Here is a 19,918-nt window from a genome sequence, read left to right as displayed (position 1 = left end):
TCTTCTAAGGATGTTTAACTGTGCCCAAGTCATTCCATGGCTGAGAAATTTTGGTCATGGGTCTTGAACTTCCATGGCAGAAGAACTGCCAGGGAGTTTGTTTAACCCTTTCATTTCCAAATGCCTCCGCAGGGGCTCCAGCATAGCAGATCTGTTACAGGACCCAGGAATCTGCATTTGAAATAGCCTGATGTAGGTGGACTCATTTAGAACTTCATGCCTAGGGCATTGTTCTGCAGAGGCAAGGCCCTTTTCTGTGAAGCTGTTCTGAAGTAATTCTGCCTGAGCTTCAGTGTGGACTTGCAAACAACCACTCCCCTACTTAGCCACCAATAAGGATTTGTTGAGGCAGTGAGCATTTGGGCTTACCTGGATAAGGTAGAGAGTCAAGCTGGAGAGGGAATATGTGGGCAGCCAAACTTGCTGCCCTTGTGCCCAGGATCACCTGAGGAGGAACCTCTCCTTAGGGCTTCCTTCTCTTGCCCCTTCTGTTCTCCCGGCAGCCTCATTTGCATAGCTACAAGGAGGCCTTTGAGGAGATGGAGGGAACCTCCCCAAGCAGCCCGCCACCCAGTGTGGGTAAGAGCACCTGTTAAGCCTATTTTCCCCATGCCCTCTTCAATATTTCCTCACTAGTCTGTGTGATTGTCCCAGGGGAGAGGGTGGAGTGTGTGTGTGTGTGTGTGTGTGTGTGTGTGTGTGTGTGTGTGTGTGTGGAGAGAGTTAGTGGAGTGGGAAAAGGGCTGGAACTGATCGCCTTTTACTCCACAGCTCACCCCAATCTCTACTCTATCGCTCTGTGTTCTCTACCGGCTACTCTCAACCTAAGGATGAGACCTGCTAGGACTTAGCATCCAGAGTTTGACTGCAGGTCCTGGCTCTATACGATGGAGCTTTCTGTGTAGACTGACTCAGTTTTTCCCCAGGCAACACTAGTATGAAATCCTCTCCCATCAGGACCGTTGCAGCTTGTCCTCTCTCTCATGTCTGCTGCCCTGCCTATCCGTATCCAGGCACCTTCATCTCAGGGACCCTGTGTCACCTGTGCTCTCTCATACACAGACGCGCTCTCTAGCCATCCTTGACCTCCCGGAAGGGCGTTTAGTTTGTGTTCTCAGTGTATTCACTGGAGAAGCTGATCCCCAAAGAACAGATAGAGAGGACTGCTAGGTGTGCCCCGGGTTGGTCAGTGTTTCTTTCTATAGGGGAAGTGCCTTGAGAGGAATTGGGGGATGCTGCTGTAGGAAAAGTGATGGGGTCATACCAGGTGGTAAGGGATTCAAGGCCCTACAGAAAGTGGAGATGGATGGTGCTCAGTTCTTAGGTCGTCTGGGCCTGGCCTGAGTGCCCAATAGTCCCTGAGAGAAGGAAGGCCAGCAGAAAGTGTTGCCCGAGCCTGGCTGTGCATCCCCTGGGGTATGGCTGTCCTTCACTGGGACAGAACGTAGACTGAGTATATGGCTGCTATCCCAGGAATACAGGAAGCTAAAGCTGGGACTGCAATAGTTCTTGGGGGGGGGGTCATGGCTCCTGATGCCCAGTGGACACAGACACAGACACAGACAGACAGACAGACAGACAGACAGACACACACACACACACACACACACACACACTTGTGATTTAAAACTCCCTATGTGTCAGAATGCTAGTGAAATCAGTTGTAGTAACTTTTTTACTAGATCTGAAAAATTGTCATTTCAATAGAGAAATCAGAATTTCAAAATCAATATTTTATTGAGATGGTCTATAATATCAAAAATGTTATGAGACAACTCAGTGGGTAAGGTGCTTGCTATGCAGTCATGAAAACCTGAACTTTGACCCTTAGCGCCCCCACACAAGGAAAGCCAGGAGCACCTGTAGTCTCAGCTCTGGGTGCCCAGGTGCTGGCTGGCCAGTCTCGCTGAGTCCGCAGACACAGTGTCAAAGTGAGATGGGAAGTGCTGAAGGAAAGCGTAGATCTCAGCCTCCGACTTCCATGTGTGCATACCTCGGGCACGTGTGCACACATGAATATACTACATGTGTACACACAGAGAATTTAATTTCAAGGATAGCAGTGACATTAGTGTTAGTATTACTTTTATATTGCTCTCGTCTAAAATATTGAGTTGGCAACATCGACATTTTAAAAAAATGAGCCAAGTATGGTGGTACAACACTGGCAAATTTATCACTCAGGAGGCTGAAACGGGGATTGCGCGTTTAAGATCAAGAGCCTGTCTCAAAACAAACAAACAAACAACCCCCCCCAAAAAAAACCCCAAAATGAAAACAAAATTCTAAACAAACACTAATGTTATTTTGTGTTATTTTAAAATTATATGTGCACACATCTTGAATTCCTGTGTGTATTTTGTATACCTGGCACAGCTCAGTTCAGATTAGCTAACCCCAAATGCTTAGGAGCCGGGTGATCCTAGAACAACTGTACAGACCCAGGCCACCCGGCTGGCCTACGAGCTGGCTTTGTGGCTTCTTGCAGCTAGGTGCCATCTCTCTTCCAGGTCTTGCCATTCCCCACTGCATCCACAGCTCTGAGGGCTGGATAACCCCTGCTGGGAATGGAAGCCATGTTAACTGTACCAGAATTGTCTCCTGTGGCGAGTCATGGGTGCCCCGGGGACAGATATAAGTCAGAAGTTTCATAAGTGCCTTGGGCTGGGGAGAGAGGTTGGAAGGCGGAGAAATGCAAGGAATGTTTCTCTCAGGAAAGAGAAGGCTGCTTGCGTTCAGAGTCACCCACTCCGTACGTCAGTATAAGGGCCACATTGCTCGGGTCTGGGAAGCCAAAGATAGGGGTGGGGAGGAGAAAACCAGGTAAAGCCAGGCTACTATTTCTGAACCCCGTCCTTCCCTTTCTCCTTGATCCCCTGCCCCTCATGCACCTGCTGGGAGGCAGACGTGAGCCGGGATGGGATGGGGACTTCTTCCACAAATCCTGTTCTCAGCAGCTCATTCTTTCATGCTGATGCCATTCAAACAGGCATGTGGGTGACAGACATTACTAAGTGACAGAGATGTGCTCATGAGCAAACCATGGTGTTAGCCGTACAGCACAGGGAGATGATGTGGAGAGAGCAAGGGAAGACCTTACTTATCTGACTCCACCGTGGAAGTGTGTGTTGCACACATTTGTCCATTGGGGTGTCTAAGGATAGAGAAAAGGTGCACAGAAGCAGGCCTCATCTGTACTCGTGATGTCCCCTGTTTGAGCACATGAGTTGCACGTGAGAGTGGGTGTGTGCGTTCTTACATTTGTACGTGTGTGTGTGTGTGTGTGTGTATGTGTGTGTGTGTGTGTGTACACTCACCTGCACACACACAGATAAGCTATGCCTGCTACTCACACTGAAGGATGGTACTTTGCTGTTGCTATTTGTTTCTTAAAATAATGACCATGGAGCCAAGTTTGGGTCCTGGGCATATGCAGGCTACTTACTAATCTCCTTAGGGGCTGCGTTTTCTCCTGGCTGTCAAGATCCCTGACATGAGCCCCAGGCCTTATTTCTTTACTTCTCAGAGATGTTCTGGGAAACATGGCAGCTGCCACTGAGCTATCTCGTGACTGGGCGCACTACTACCCCTGTCGCTTGGCTCAAAGTCCTTGGCTGATGGGAAAAAAAGCTGGGCAGCCCTTTCTGACCTCGTGTGATATGTGACACTTGTAACCCAGATGGGTCGCTCAGGAGGAGCCTCATTTCACCCAGGAAGCTGTGCTCTTATCAGAGGAGAGCTGGCTTCTCACCCCACAGTGCCGAGCCTCACTCTAGCAAGGCCTCTCTTGCAGTGTTGAATGGACCACATGGCCCAGGGCTGCTGAGGCTCAAGGGTGGTGAGGTCCCTGCCTGTGATGTTTGGCTCCACTTTTCAAGATGTGTCCCGGTAGAGACTGTGGTTCCCTTGTCTGCTGTTTGTGTATGTGGTTTACACAGACTGTATGTATGCACATGCACGTGTGTGTGTGTGTGTGTGTGTGTGTGTGTGTGTGTAGAGAGAATGCTGGGGGGAAAGCGAGTGGCAAGACACTAGTCTTAAAGAGAGGCAAAGATACTGCAAGGCGCCCACCGTGTCGAATAAGTCTTCATGAGGTAAAGTGTGCAGCTGTAGAGAGGAGCCAGAGAGGTCTCTCAGTGGTGGGCAAGGGTCAGGACAGGGTGTCACTTCTGAGTTCTCTCCCTTTCAAGCTGAAATGTGTAGGCAGGGAAGGTCAGAGGAGGCAGTTCAGCAGGGGGAGAAAGGGGACTTTGGGGCTGATTCTTGGTCACCCAGGCCTCACCACCACACACCATTACCATGATGTGACCTCACTTCCTGCATCTCCCCCTTCTTCTTTCCACACAGTACGCTCTCCTCCAGGTCTGGCCAAGACACCCCTGTCTGCTCTGGGCCTGAAACCCCACAACCCAGCGGACATCTTGCTGCACCCCACAGGTGGTGAGTGGCTGGAAGGGAGGGAGGGAAATAGCCAGGGAGGCCAGGAGACGCCAGTAGCCTGGGCAGGTGTTCTCAGTAGATTCCTCACAGAGCAGAGGTTTGGGGGGACCTTCTTGGGAATGAGGAGGCCTGGGGTGGGGGTGGGGCGCTCTGCAGGCATTGGATGTTATTCCTGCCTACTGCTATCTTCTGGGCCTTAGGATTTTGGTTTTGTTGGAGTTGGTCAGGCCTGTTTGAAGCCTGACCGCCTGGCCCGTGTCCCAGCACTTTTGTGTGTGTACACATAGGTGTGTAGAGAGACACGCCTGCTGTTTGGTGACAGCCTCTCACCCTTGCCCAGTGGCTCCTATGCTGAGCAGCCCAATATGCTGGGGCTGGAGCATAGGCATATTTCTTGTTTGTCCACAAAGCTTTGCCCAAGAAATGAGTCACTTCCAGTGCCTGTGCTATCTTCTTCCTGCCCCCAACCCCCAAATGTTTTATCATCAGCCCCAGTTTCCTCTTCCTAGAAAGATGCCTACTGCCCCCAAGCGGACTCTGTTTACCCCCTGTTCACATGCCCAGTGTCAGCAGCCTTTGACCCTGAGAATAAGAGCTGGGCCTCAGGGGCTCCCCCAACCACCCCAAGACCACCTGTATTAGTTATGAGGTGGATGACCATGGTGGGAGGGGGATGTCTACTGTCTGCAGTGAATGGTTACCAGACCCATCCCTCTATCTCCTGTTCATCTCCTAGTTTCTTTCTGCGGGGAGGGAGACAAGAGTCCTGGGACTTTTTGATGGCAATTTGGAGACTGCCGAACTAGAGAGTGACTCTAGTTTTAAAGCTGAGCTGGGGCTCTTGAGGTCAACTTTTGCCTTTTTCTTTAGTTGCCAGAAGACTGATCCAGCCAGGTAAGAAGGTAGTACTGTGCATCTGTGAACAACGCAGGCACTGGCTTGGGCACAGCCTCCACCTGCTCCACATACGATCATGGGCAGACACACCCAGCCATCACAGAGAGGAAGGGCCAGAGGTCTTCTCTCACTAGCTAGCATGCTATTACCTGATGCTTGATCCACACAAGGCCTGGCTGCAGAGGCTGGGAGGCTCCTGAGTGAGGTTCTGCACAGAGTAGATCTCAGCTTCCAGCCTCCCTTTCTTCAGCAAATTCTTCCTCTAGAAGTAATCCTGATAACTTTTAACTTCTCTCTCTCTCTCTTTCTTGTCCTGGCTCTTCCTCCCGTCTTTATCATCTGCCCTTCCTTCCTGCCTCTCCTCCTCCTGTCTCTCTTCTCCTCCCTCCCTCCGAGGAAGATGAGGGAGAGGAGGTGACTAAGCCTTTAGAAGGTAAGTGCACTTAGCTGTGTGTGGCTCCCACTCTCTAGGTCTGTGGATGGCTTTTCACGTGGAGTTGGACAAGGCTGGCTTGGGACACATCTCTTTTCTCACCTGCTCTCAAGTGACTAGGCATATAACCTTCCCGTCCCTACCCTCTGACAATGAAATGCCACTCTGGGCACTGCCTGAATGCTGCCTGGGAAATTTGTTGCCGTTGGGCACCAGTTCAGGCACAGTTAGTGCCCAGGCGCCAGCAGGGTGCAACCTTGTTGACAAAAATACCCCTTGTGCCACTTCCTTTCCCAGAGGCACATACACTACCTGGCTGTGTGCAGTGAACACAGAGGGACCGGGAGGGGTAGAGGGAGCAGGACTTGGTCACTCAGGTGTTTAAGCCTGTGCAGGTCCTTCTAGAGGCTATCCTGTGTACTGAAGGTGTAGAGCTGGCTTTCTCTTCCTGTGGTGTTTGCCTGGCAACAGTGTCTTCAACAGAACCAGCTTCGGCTTGCTGTACGAGCTGGCTACTTTTTGTATCTCTGTGACAGTGAGCTGGCAGACAGCACTTGGAGCAATGGTTTATTTGGGATGGTGGTTGAAGAGAGATTTATTTCAGTCTCTTGTGACGGGAATGGGGTGATGGGTCAGCTTATTGATGGCAGGGAGTGTGTGATAAAGGCCTTTCACGTTCACATCACTGAAACCTGGGAAGCAGAGAAAGAAGCAGCAATCAGGGGTGGGCATTCCCTTCAAAGGTGATCTTCTGACACTCTCTGCCCGCCCTCCATGGTTCCTCAGTCTTCCAAAGTGGAGCCATCGGCTAGGCACTGAGTGTTCACAACATGAGCCCGTGAGGGGCTCTCAGGTTCAGACCTTAGTGAGGTAGGTATCCCTAGTCTAAAGTTACAGTCCTAGAGCTAGGACTTATTTCCTGTCGGCATAGTGGCAGGAAATACATCTTTCTGAAACCTGGGCACCTGTGGTTACTGCAGGCAGGTTAAGTGCTGCTCACTCCCACAAAAATGCCTCAGGACATCCATGTACAATCCTGAGAAACAACTGCTCTCCCGCCCCAATAACCTTATTTATAAAAATTTATTTATTTGTGTGTATGTGCTTGTGTGTGTATATGTGCTTGCGTGTGCTGCACATGCACATGTGGGCGCATGCATGCCATGATACACGTGTGGAGATTGGGGGAATCAATTTTCTCTTTCTACCATGTCTGTGTGTGGGATTGAACTTGGGAGCTCAGGTTGTCAGGCCCGGTGGCAAGCCTTTACCCACACACCCTCTACCCATTGATCCATCTCACTGGACCCCTGAGAAATACTTTTAAGGAGTTCACAGTTGATTTCAGCTGTGGGGCCAGTCTAGCCCTGGTTTGAAGGAAGTCTGGAGTTGTTCCTTGACAAGAAGAGGGACTGTGATCTTGCAGAAGAAGGTTAGCTCAGGAGGGCAGGCGTTCAGTAAAGACTCATGGTGGTCATGGGATAAGGGACACTGCCCGAGTGGCTCCGGTGTGTCTCTGGGCATGCGTGTTTTCACCTCCACAGGAAACATTAGACAGGTGAGTAGGTTCCCTAAAAAGCTGTGCTATGTTAAATGTTCCCACCTTGGGCCTTGGCTCTAGGTAGCCATTCCTACAGGGCAGTGGTTCTCAGCTTTGTAATGGTGCAGCCCTTCAGTGCAGTTCCTCATGTTGTGCTGACCCCCATGAAAAATTTATTTTTGTTGCTACTTCATAGGTGTAATTTTGCTATTGTTAGGAACTGTGATGGAAATATCTGATGTGCAGGATATCTGGTATGTGACCCCTGTGAAAGGGTCATTTACCCCCTCCCCCAAAGGGGTCACAACCCACAGGTTGAGAACCACTGTGCAATAGGACTTAGTTTGGTTTTCTTAGGCTCGCTTTTCTCTGCACTGAATGCCTTGATTTCCACCCCAGCATGGGCGTGGCCCTACTGACATTTTATTCCAGGTGTGATGGTCGTGGCTTCCTGAAAGGTTTCACTGATTTCTTCATGTTTTTATTAATTATCTTAAGTTTTAGATTTATCTATTTTATATGTATGAATATTTTGCCACAGTGTGTGCACTTGTGTGCCTGGTGGCTGTGGAGGTCAAAGGAAGGTATGGAATTCTCTGGAACCGGGGTTACAGATGGTTGTGAGCCACTGTGTGTGTGATGGGAATTGAACCCATGTTCCCTAGAAGAGCAACACATACTCTAAACTGCTGAGCCACCTCTCCAACTCCTTTCGCTGGTTTCTAACCTGCCTGTGTAGAAGCTACAAACTTCTGTGTATAATACTGCAGACCCAGCTGCAGATCTGGGAAGCGGGGATCAAGGCTACTTGCAGGCAGGGGACGAGCATTCTCTAGACTGCTTCCCACAGCCTCAGTGCCTAACAGCACCGAGAGGCTCAGACCCTGAGTGTGGGTGGCTGACTCAGTACAGGAGTGGGCTGTCAGACTCCAGGGAGAAAGTCACCGAGTGGGCACAAGGGCCCTGGCAGTTCTGTCCTGCTCCTGGGTGACTCTTCAGAAGAGGGAAGATTGACAGAGCTGATGTGAGGCCGCCTAAGTGTGCTTCGCAAGTACCTCTAAGCTTGTGAGTTTCCTACGTTCCAGCTGCCCTTGTATCAGAGCAGAGGGATTCTGAAGGGAAGGTTTCCTGAGATCCACCCAGCCACGCCTGTCCTCTCAGGGATGTGGAACTAAGGTCTAGGATGTGGTGGGGGTGAGAGACCCACCCAAGGTCACAGCCGAGAGGCCGTGGGGCCAGACTGTACTGCTGGGCCTCCTGTTTCCTAGTCGAGGGCCCCGTCTAAGCGCACCCCTGTTTCCAGCCAGGCTCGGTGGCCTGGGCTTCCAGCTTGGGAGTGGGTGGTGAGGACACGGATTAAAGCTGAGCTACCAATTGCACATTTCATAACTCAGGCACCGCCTCCCGGGTCAGCCCGGGCCACATTCTTGGTTGACCCTTGGAAGCTGTGCTTGATGTCCCTGCTGATACTTTGATGGGAAAGTCAGAAAAAAAGAGGCCTGTGAGGAAAAATGATCAGTGGCAGAATTCCTCCGCTGGGGAAGGAAGAATGTGAAGGGTGTTTGCTCTGTTCAAGCCACTGGACTGAATATATTTGTGCATTCTTTTCTTCATTGAGGCATTGAGTCAATCACTGTTCTGTGTGCTGGCTATGCAGCAGGCAGTGGGCCAGGTTCTGGGGAGATAAGCTATGCCTCTTAATCTCATGACCATTTTCATTAAGGGAATAAGAATTGTGTATGGGACATTTTGAAAGGAAGGGACACAGCTTTCTGAGACCTTAGGCTAAAGAAATAACATGTTGGGTGGACATGCATGTGGGATGACTTTAGCCCAGTGAACCCTGGGTGGAGAGCAGAGAAGAGGGAAATGGCATACATGGCCTCTGGTATCAGATGTCATTACCTGTGTGCGTGTGTGTATGTGTGTGTGTGTGTGTGTGTGTGTGTGTGTGTGTGTAAAAGCCTGAGGTTAATGCGGGATGTTTTCCTCTATCACATCCCACTTTGTTTTCTGTGACAAAGGCTCCTCTTGTTGAACCTGGATCTCATCATTTTGGCTAAGCTGGCTGGCCCCTGAGCTTCAGGAATCCCTGTTTCCATCTCCCTTCTTTCTTGGTGCTGGGATTACAGACACTTGCCACTGCTCCCAGCTTCTGTGTGGGTGATGGGGTTCAAACTCAGGTCCCCATCCTTGAGCAGCAAAAGCTCTTCACCCACAAAGCTGTCTCCCTAGTCCCCAGCTTGTACCCACGAAGCCGTCTCCCTAGTCCCCAGCTTGTTTCTTTCTCCCTAGAAACAAAAAAGCCAATTAAACTGGTGCACAGAACCCATGCATGGCGCTTGTGCACGTGGTCTAGAGTCAGGCTAAACAGGCCTTGCAGGGTCAATGTCACATTATTTTTTTTTTACTATTCGTAACAGAGCTGAGAGTTAGGGAGTATAGACTCCATTCTATTAACAGGAGGGATTTGATGGCTTGTCAGGCCCATAGGGATCAGGGGCAGAGTTGAAAATCTGTATCATTTCAGCATGTGGGGGCTGCCCCTTCTGGTGGGTACACGTGCTACAAAGGGCACTTGAATGTCTGAACAGGATTCTTTTCTGAGCGGGAAAGAGGGAAAGACAGCTCACCACAGTGGATCTAGGAAGGCTTTCTGTGCTGGCTCTGTTTGTCCCTGTGGTTCCACGAGGATGGATTAGGCACAAAGGAAGACATTGTTTCTGGGGACTCGGATGCCTCCGAGATTCTTGGTGATGCTCTTTTGGAGGCATCAAAACAGGTGACCTGGTACAGAGTTGTCCAGCACTACGTGTTAGGGACTGAGGATCTAAGGATGAGTGAGGTACCCAGGGATGGCAGAAAGCTCACCGTGAGGCAGAGGTGCTTGGGGCCTTAGAGGAGTACATGCGTCCCAATACTAATGCTAGCTCTAGGTCTGGTGCTCGAGGGGTCTCTTCACTTCCTTCTCTACCACCATGCCTTTACTATTTTATGTTTGTGTGTGTGTATGTATGTATGTATGTATGTATGTATGTATGTATGCATGCATGCATGTATGTTTTGTGAGCTGGATTGGTCCTAGGGCCTTGTGCATGCTAGGCAAGTGTTATACCACGGAGGCCTTCTCCCCACCCCTATATGCCTTCATTTGATCAGGGTGGGCAGTACTGGCCTTTTTACTTCAGCCCAAGCTTCTCCTCCTCCCCCCCCCCGCCCCCAGGGAATGAGGCCATGTACCTGGGAATGCAGGTGACAAGCAGATAGTCCCTGGATGAGGAGTAAGTCACCAGAGTATTCCACTGCTCCCAGCCACCAACAACCACTTGGAATGGGTTTGGGCTCTGGAATGTTCTCCATGAAGTACCCTCCCTGGCTCCACTCTTTCTGCCCTCCCCGGCTTGGTGGCCTATGGGTCAGCCGTTCCCTAGGAGACTGGAAGAGGAGGAGGAGTCCTGACCACCATCCCCCACCCCACCCCAGGCAAGGAATGTGCAAGAGTGGAGGGAGGTTGAGGTCAAAGACCAATGTGGAACCAACCAGAATTACCAAGAACTACAAGGACATGTCCCTTCTCACATGCCTCCATCCTAGGCAGGTGAGTGCTTTTATTCTACCTTTACAGGGAAGCAGAGCCCAACGGGCACTCAGTGGGGACAGAGTCACTACCTTGGTTGATTGGATGTGACTCTGTTCCGACTGTGGGCCTTCTCTTAGCTTCCTGTTGGCAGAATATGGGCTTTTTAAAAAAGAGGATTTAGCGTAGAGTGTGGTGCTTACCCAATGAGTGGGTTGAGGTCTTGGCAGAAGCCCATGGTTCGTTCCAGTAGGTGACTGAAAAGTGCAGGCGAACAAGAGAAGGTGCAGAGTCCTGTGAGCTCCCTAGCAGGGCGGGAGCTGTCTGTGCCCATCCAGGAACCATACAGCTGGGGATAAATAGAGGATGGGCTACAACCTCATTTTCTCCCTCCCAATCTCCCTGCCAGTAAGGACCCAACCAATCCAGCCAAAGGCCAAAGCCATCTGGAGTCACAGAATAAGAGGCCTGGGGAGAAGCAGGTAGAATATGGCCACTGGGGTGCAGATAAGGGTGGAGTGGGAGAGGGTAGGAAAGACGGTCAGTGTAGATTTCAACCTGATTTTTCAAGGCTTAAAAATAGCGGAGTGCATGGATTGGGTTTGACTCCTTAGGCAAGGTGATGTCTGGGTGGGGCTGGAAGAGAGGGTCATGTGACTCTGGGTTTGTGCCTTAGACACACACAGAGGCCTCTATACCAGGTGCTGTGGCCGGTGCCGGAGCCCTTGCCAGGCAAGTGACGGCTGTGGGTTACAGGGCTCTCCGGGTGAGAGGATGGCTGTGTGTCACGGGGAAGCAAGTGGAGCTGTGCTGAGCACCTAGGGGAGCCTGGGAAATGTTCAGATGGAGTGGCAGGGGTGGGGAGGGCAGGCCACTGGCTTCCCAAGTTTGGGTGGTCTTATGACCTGTGAGTAACAGCTGGCTGGAAGACTATCTTGCCTAGGTACCTACGCCACCTCTGTCCCATATGGGCTGGGGACTACATTCTCCAAACCTTACAAACCTCACACGACTGACTCTTGGCTGGTTTTACCATGACAGGTGACCCTGTCGATCTGACATTTCTCTGGCTCATGTGTTGGTGCCCCCATGAGACTGTGGGTCCCCTTAGGCCAGTCAGAACCTATATTGTGAGGTTGGAGACATGGAGCTAGCCACAGTCCTAGGCTGGCTTTGTGTCCTGAGCAAATTGTTCTCCTTCTCTGGGCTGAGGGGACAGGTTAGAGCAGCGTCAGCACTCTGGCCACTGACCAATTCACTTGCTACCTAGTTTCCTAAAGAGAATTCTGTGGCAGACAGCCATGTCCATTCATTTAGCTGTTGTTCACGGACCCTGTCATGCATGGTGGCTGGCTTGAGTGATTGCGACAGGGACCATCTGACCTTCCCACCTAAGCTGTTTGCAGAGAATCTGACCAGTTCTGCATGCGTCACAGCATTTCCTCCTGCACAGTGCCAGGGCCCGGGGAGGCCAAAGTTCAAACCTTCTCTGTCAGGTCGGCCTGTGAAGCCTGTGAAGTGTGGCAGAGGCCTGCACTGCTGAGGGAGGCTCTGCCTGCTCTCCCTTCAAGCTGACCACCAGCTCAGTGTGCCCAGGTGGCGGCTCCTGCAGCACCAGGGCTTGGGTGTGGATGGTGGGGGAGCCTCTTACGGAGTGTGGTCTTGACACCCTAGGTGACTCCCTCCTTCCAGGTTTTCCTCCAGTTGAAGGAGCAAGCTATTAATTTATGTGTCTCAATGTTCCTTCATCACCTGTCCCGAGGAACCCTGGGGAGGGGCTCTCCTACTTAGGTCACTGGTCTTGGCCCTCCGGGGCTGCAGGGCCTGGCTCTCCCAGGCTGGCATGGCTCTCCCAGGCTGGCAACATTTCCCTGGCTGGCTTTGGTGGATTTTGTGGTTGTGGCAGCTAGGCATCAGATCTGGGGCAACAAAGTTGGTGGCAGGATGCTAGGTGGTGGCAATGACATCCACCTCCTCCATATGAAACCGTCCCCAGAGACGCCCAGAACACTGATCCTTGTTCTAACTGGCATAGGGCTCGCCGCTGAGGCCATGGGAGCCTGGGTCCGACATGCCTGGTCATCTTCAGAACTCAGTCTCATCATCTGTCAAATGGCCTCTATGTCACTAACGTTACTCTGAGCACGAGGTGGGGGATACTGTGTATGAAACCCTTCTGTAACAGGGCCTGGCACGTCGGTTGTACCAGAGTGGACACAGAATGTCCGGCTCCACCCGGGCACGCGGTTCTCTGCACCAGTCTTCCGGGGAATGTTGAGTGTGTTGTGCAGACATGGGTGGGGTGTCTTGGCAGGAAGGGGCTGGTGAGTGTGCAGTAGCTGGCGCTGGGTATTGCTTAACGAGCAAGCTGGGTGCTTTCCCGAGATGTGGGCAAAGGTGATGGCTTTGGGGCTGCTTTAGAAGCATCTGGAGACCCCGATAGGGCTGGGAGAAATCAGGCTGCAAAGGGGAGGCCAGCCTTGGACAAGCACAGTCTTGGGGGAAGGGTTGGTAGCCTTTTGCAGAGGCAGAGCTTAGAGAAGCAGAGATTTCTGAAAGCTCCCTAAAGTTCGCCTCAGGCTGGGGAGTAAGGGCAAGCAGGAGCCTCAGTAAAGCACCCCTGTGTCCTGGGGAGGGTTCCCATGCTGTCTCTTTCTCAGGCTGGACTCTGGGGGTGCTGTAGTCCCTGGTGGGGTGGGCGGACTCCTACCACACCTATGCTCATTCTTTGCCTCTTTCCTTCTAGAGCCCCGGAGCTATGTGGAGTCCGTGGCAAGGACAGCAGTGGCAGGACCTCGAGCTCAGGACGTTGAGCCTAAGAGCTTCAGCGCACCGGCTTCCGCCCACGCCTATGGGCATGAGACACCCCTGAGGAACGGGACCCCAGGGGGCTCCTTTGTCTCCCCTAGCCCTCTCTCCACAAGCAGCCCCATCCTCAGTGCTGACAGGTAAGCGGGGAGTGGGGAGCACGGGAGCCAGGAATGGGGAGCACGGCGTGGGAGTGGGGAGCACAGGAGCCAGAAGTAGGGAGCACGGGAGCTGGGAACGGGGAGCATGGTGTGAGAGTCTGGGCCTGAGGCTGCTGGGACCTGCTCAGACTGAGGATGGGTAAGATCTCATGGAGGTTGCTACACGTTGAAGGCATGTTCTCGAGGCGTAGGGAGAGAGAGCATTTCTAAGCATCCAGCTTAAGGGAACAGGGTGATGGGCACGGCTTCCAGGCTAAGCTTCATTCCACCTGAGTGAAAGGGACCAGTGAGCAGTCCTTCCTGTTGTTAGTCTCCTGGTGATAACCTCTAATACGCGGGAAGCTCCACCCCAGGCAACAGGCTGCTTTCCTCAAAGCTTTAGACAGTCATCTGCTTTCTGCTGCAGCCTTAAGAAGTAAGATTTGCTGGTCCCATTTCTCTGAAGAGGCAACTGAGGCTCAAGGGGGCGGTAGCTGAGCAGTAGCAGAAACAGGCAGAGCTACAACCTACAGGTGTATGTGTCTGGAGTCTCCCTCTGTCTCTGTCTCTGTCTCTGTCTCTGTCTCTGTCTCTGTCTCTGTCTCTGTCTCTCTCTCCATTCCTCAGACCTGAGTGGTGTGCACAGACAGGTGCCACCTGTGCACAGCATTGACCAGAAACACAGTACCTGGGGCACAAAGCAGGGACAGTTATGTTTAGCCAGGGAAGTGTGTGTCTGTGTGTGTGTGTGTGTGTGTGTGTGTGTGTGTGTGTATTGAAGGATGGTGCTGTATAGCAGGAACCCAGAAGGACAACAGGATGCCCTGGGGTGAAGATGTAGGTCAGGGGCAGAGGACGAGGGTGCATGACATCGGCAGGAGGACAGCTCAGAGCATGCAATGATGGACAGATACTACTGGAATCCATCAGAGTGAGCCAGGCAGAGAGCAATTGGCATCCCCAGGGCTGGGTAGTAGAGGCCAATCCTTCAGAAGAACTCCTGCTTGGGGTGCACTGGGAAGCTTCGAGGATGGGTGGTGAGAGCAAGGCTCCATGTCATGATGGGAACATGACGCAGAGAGAGGTTGAGATGGGTTTGGGCGAGGTCTAGAGGCAGAATGAAGGGCAGGGAGGACGAAGCTGGTTAAATACAAGTCTCCAGACAGTGGAGACCCTGCCCCCTGTCTCTTCTAGAGCCCACTGCCCTGGGTGCTGGGATCCCCATGGCTTCCAGACTCCAGCTTTCCTCCTTCACTGGGGTCAGTTTGCTGCTCACAACCACACTGGTCGAGCCTTGAGCCCTGTCCAGGCTGCCAAGAGATGAGCAGAGACATTCCTGCTGGACCCAGGTTCTGAACCCTCCATGGAGACACACTCCCTACACACTCAGTCCACCTTCCTTCCTCCCCACTAGGGGGAGGCCATCTGTGCCAGGGATGGAGAGGTGGGAGGAGTCAGGTTCTCTCATTCGCCCTGGCTTCTTCCTCGTTCTGCCTCTGCACCCAACTGGCTCCTTCTGGAAGCTCTAGAGCTCCACCATAGGATGCTTACTCTCATCACCATCCTTTGCCACTGGGCGGAGTGGTGCAGCCTGCCGCAGCTCCCCCTCATCAGTCTAGTTTGTCTCCAGGGTGTTTCTCTTGATCTCTCCCTGCCCCTGCCTCTTGCTGGCCCCAGAGCACAGCCTCTCCTACCTGGGGCCCTAGCTCTGTAAAGACCTTTCTTTCCCCGGGGCTGCGAAGCATCAGCTGCTTGCCACCTCCCTCTAGTGGCTGCTTCCCCTGGTCTCTGGGCAACCTTGTTCTATCCCATCACAAGTCCCGGGGTCTACTAACTTGTGCCTAAACAGGGGCCTCATGCTTGTGCCATTAGTGACCAGATCTGTGTGTGTGTGTGTGTGTGTGTGTGTGTGTGTGTGTGTGTATGCTAAAGTTAGACTTCCAAATAACCTGAAGTCTCCTAATTTGGGGGACTACCCTATGTGATTTTTTTCTTCGCTTTGGGGAGTCACCCAGGAATGACAGGGCAATTTTAGCACTCTGAAGAAATGATAAAAAATTCAGAGAAATGGAATCAAGCTGTCCCCTAATAGGAATGGAGCCAAGTGATTTGACCATCTCGGTTAAGTTTCTGGGGTGCTGAAGGGCTTACAGTAAGGCAGCTAGCTGCCTTTAGCGTCCCTAGCGATTGCTTTGCTGTGATTGGTGGGTCAGGAGAGAAAGTGTGGGTTTTGGAGTCAGATGCAGCTGAGTTGAAAGCTTGCCTTTTAGCCCCTGTGGTGCTAAGCTTACTCCTTAAACTCCGACCCTCGGTTTGTTTTTCTGATGGCTCCATTATGTAATGTATAAAAAGCCCCGCCTTCCTCTTGACTGAGTGGAGCTCTTACTGTTCTTAGTGGTTGAAGAATGCTGGCCACTCAGCCAAAGTCCACCCTTTATTAAATATCATACAGTGACCTTTCTACCTGTCATCTCTCTCTCTAGCACTTCCGTGGGCAGTTTCCCATCAGTGGTGAGCAGTGACCAGTGTCCCAGGACACCCATCCAGCCAATGCTGGACTCCAGCATCCGCTCAGGCAGCTTGGGGCAGCCGAGCCCTGCAGCACTGAGTTATCAGAGCTCCTCGCCCGTCCCTGTTGGTGGCAGCAGCTACAACAGCCCTGACTACCCCCTCCAACCATTCAGCTCTTCTCCAGAAAACCAAGGCCAGCCGCAGTTCAGCGCACCCAGTGTCCACATGGTACCCGGGAGCCCTCAGGCACGACACAGGACAGTGGGTACCAACACTCCACCTAGTCCAGGTTTTGGCCGGCGGGCCATTAACCCCACCATGGCTGCCCCTGGTAGTCCCAGTTTGAGCCATCGGCAGGTGATGGGTCCATCTGGTCCAGGTTTCCATGGAAACATGGTTTCTGGCCACCCAGCCAGTGCAGCGACCACTCCTGGAAGCCCCAGCTTGGGCCGGCACCCAGTGGGAAGCCATCAAGTTCCAGGCCTCCACAGCAGTGTGGTCACCACTCCAGGAAGCCCAAGCCTGGGCCGACACCCTGGGGCCCACCAAGGGAATCTGGCCTCCAGTCTCCACGGCAGTGCAGTCATTAGCCCCGGGAGCCCCAGCTTGGGCCGGCACCTGGGTGGGTCTGGATCTGTGGTTCCTGGAAGCCCCAGCTTGGACCGGCATGCAGCTTATGGTGGCTACTCTACCCCTGAGGACCGGAGACCAACACTGTCCCGGCAAAGCAGTGCCTCTGGCTACCAGGCCCCTTCCACACCGTCATTCCCTGTCTCTCCTGCCTACTACCCCGGCCTGAGCAGCCCTGCCACCTCACCCTCGCCAGACTCAGCAGCCTTCCGACAGGGGAGCCCCACACCAGCCTTACCAGAGAAGCGGAGAATGTCAGTGGGAGACCGGGCAGGCAGCCTCCCCAACTATGCCACCATCAATGGGAAAGTGTCTTCCTCGCCCATCGCCAATGGCATGGCCAGTCCCAGTGGGAGTAGCACCGTCTCCTTCTCTCACACACTTCCGGACTTTTCTAAGTACTCAATGCCAGGTGTGTCTCTTCTCTTACATTTCTACTTGCCCAAAAGTTAGGACGTCTGTCCCAGTCATCCCTCGGCGGATGACTGTGTGTGGGTCATTGGCTCGTAGGCCTGAGTTCCTTGCCTCTCTCTCTCTCTCTCTCTCTCTCTCTCTCTCTCTCTCTCTGTGTGTGTGTGTGTGTGTGTGCTGTATCTTTAAAGCATGGCTAGCATAGGGTTACTGTAATGTCAACGTGTGGGATAAGGAGGACAGAATAATAAGTAGAAAGAGTATGTTGTTTGGATGGCTGTCACTGTCACAGCCTCCTATTGAGCACATTCTGGGTGGCAGCCAGAGCTAAGGACTCATCTAATCCCCCTGGCCCACGGAGGAAGTAGGAACTGTTATCCTTGCTTTGCACAAGAACACTCTAAGGCTCACAGAGCTCCTGTTGCTTGACTGGCAGTCATTGTACAGTTACCTGGTGGCTGAGCTGACTCCCAATCCAGGCCCATACTGTTCTCGGAGGAGTGTTCTTGGGGGTAGAGGAGATGGCTCAGGGGGTATAACACTTGTTGTGCAAACATGAGGACTTGAATTTGGGTCCGTAGGACCCATGTGAAAACAGAACACAGGAGTGTGTGTTGATAATCAGATACTCCTGTGTTGGGTTAGGAGGTGGGGACAGAAGAGGGCTTCAAAAGTTTGCAGGCCAGCTAACCTGGCATATGGAACAGTGAACAAGAGGCCCTGCCTCAAACAAGGTGGCAGGCAAGGAGCGACACCCAAGGTTGTCCTCTGACCTCCACATGCAGGTTATAGCATGTGCGCATACGCGCGCGCGCGCGCGCACACACACACACACACACACACACACACACACGGACACACACGGACACATACAGGATAGAAACCTCTTCAGTATATATTCAAAGTTTGAGAGATAATATAACTTAACCAAAACTGTGAGACTCCGCTGACCACTATGGCATTTGTCAGCCCCACACATCAGAGAGAAGTGGGCCAGGTGGGCAGGTGGGACAGAGTAAAGGCTAGGGGTAAGATGTTTTCAGCACAGCCTGGTCTGGAGAGACCTGCTTCCCACAGGATAAGGTCTTCGCCCAAGTCTACTCTTGGTGTCTTTTCTTCCATGGAGACTGTTCCTTCTCCAAACAAGAAGTTCAAGCTTCAGATGATCCCATTTTCTCAACCAGATCCTGTGTGCAGAGGCCCCGGAGCTTCTTGTGTCCAAGGCAGATGCAGAAAATTGTAAACAGCCCCCAGGTGGACCAAAGGCACCCGGGCTCTCTGTCCTGTATCTTTCCCAGGTCCTTCCAAGCTGGGACACTTAGAGTGACCCTGCACTCCCCTGCTTCCTGCCGCCTACTAGGGACATCTGGTTCCCAGCCCCGATCCTTGAAGGATGTGAAGTTTCTAGGAGTTAGGACACTTCCTGTTTCCCACCATCTTGCCTACTTAAAATAGCCTTTGGAGTCAACACAGGAAGACACACAGGATTGCAGTCGCCTCTGACAGCTCCCTAGATCAACCACGGCTGAGCGTCAGAGGGTCAGTCGCCTGCAGCAGATGCATTCTCTAGCCTCACAGCCTGGGAAAGGAGCTCAGTCCCCGAAGGCCACTGGAGATGGAGCCCAGGTGCTCGTGAGAAGCGGGGTTCTTAGCTGCAGGCTGCTGGCTCCTTCCCTCCTAACTTTAGCCCCCTTGGCGCTGCGTCCCTGCTTCTGTCTCACAGAGAACTATACAACCGTGAAAGTAGATCTCCCCCCTCTCCTTCTTCTTCCTGCCCTGGCCCCTTTGCTTTCTTTCTGCTTTGTGCCAAAGGGTGAAAGTGTTTGTGAAAAGCAAGACTAAGTTCTAACAGTCCACGGAGTGGCTCAGTGGTTGCAATTCACAATGATCTGTTAGGTATTCTATGAAGAACCAAGGTTGAACTTGGAAGCTCAGAGCACAAAGATAAGATATGGAGCTAGGCATGGTAACACTCACCTATAGTCCCAGCACTGAGAGGAGGAGGAAGGAACATGACATGACGCGTTCCAGGGAAATGCTGTTGTTGGACTCAACCGCAACTATATTGTCCAAACCCCTCTACAGTGTAATGTTCTGAGAAAGAGGCTACTGTCCATAAAGTACCTGGATGGGTATATCATCTGGCTGTGTGTGAAACTCTGTAGATGACCACTAGAGTACTGGCCATTCCCTGGTCTAGATGTTGGAGGACAGGAGGAACTTGTGACCCTACTTATGTAGAATGCCACTTTCAGTGTGGGGTCAAGAGGGGATGGGCCACAGAGAGAGGCATGGGTCTTCTTGCCCTTGCTCATGGTTGGTAGACTGAGAGACTGGAGAGGTGTTAACCTGTGGGAAGGAAGTGGGGACAATGTCCTCAGAATCTTCTAGACGCAGGGAATGGGGTGAGGAAGGGGTTTTCACCAGCTCAATGGATGCCTCGTCAGGTCCTTTAACCACAGAACGGCCAGGCAATGATTGTGTGGCAGGAGGCAGACTGTGGGAAAGGGCTGCTGGGTACCTCCCGCTGT

At 52.4% G+C, this 19,918-nt stretch overlaps 1 protein-coding gene across 14 annotated transcripts in view; it reads left to right on the top strand.

The window, feature by feature from the left end:
* Tns1 (tensin 1) overlaps positions 1-19,918 on the top strand; it is a 213,641-nt gene that overhangs the window by 182,464 nt on the left and 11,259 nt on the right. For 11 of the 14 annotated variants that reach the window (XM_029539336.1, XM_029539333.1, XM_029539337.1 and 8 more), the window contains 6 exons: positions 504-579; positions 4,348-4,440; positions 5,311-5,334; positions 5,738-5,770; positions 13,634-13,835; positions 16,319-17,388. In XM_029539336.1, the coding sequence (XP_029395196.1) occupies positions 504-579; positions 4,348-4,440; positions 5,311-5,334; positions 5,738-5,770; positions 13,634-13,835; positions 16,319-17,388 (1,498 nt within the window). The remainder of the gene's footprint in view (positions 1-503; positions 580-4,347; positions 4,441-5,310; positions 5,335-5,737; positions 5,771-13,633; positions 13,836-16,318; positions 17,389-19,918) is intronic. The other 3 variants (XM_021197450.2, XM_029539335.1, XM_029539334.1) reach the window with 2 other exon arrangements.

Source organism: Mus pahari, chromosome 5 (assembly GCF_900095145.1).
Source record: "Mus pahari chromosome 5, PAHARI_EIJ_v1.1, whole genome shotgun sequence".
Lineage (NCBI taxonomy): Eukaryota > Metazoa > Chordata > Mammalia > Rodentia > Muridae > Mus > Mus pahari.
This window is presented reverse-complemented; position numbering and strand designations above follow the sequence as displayed.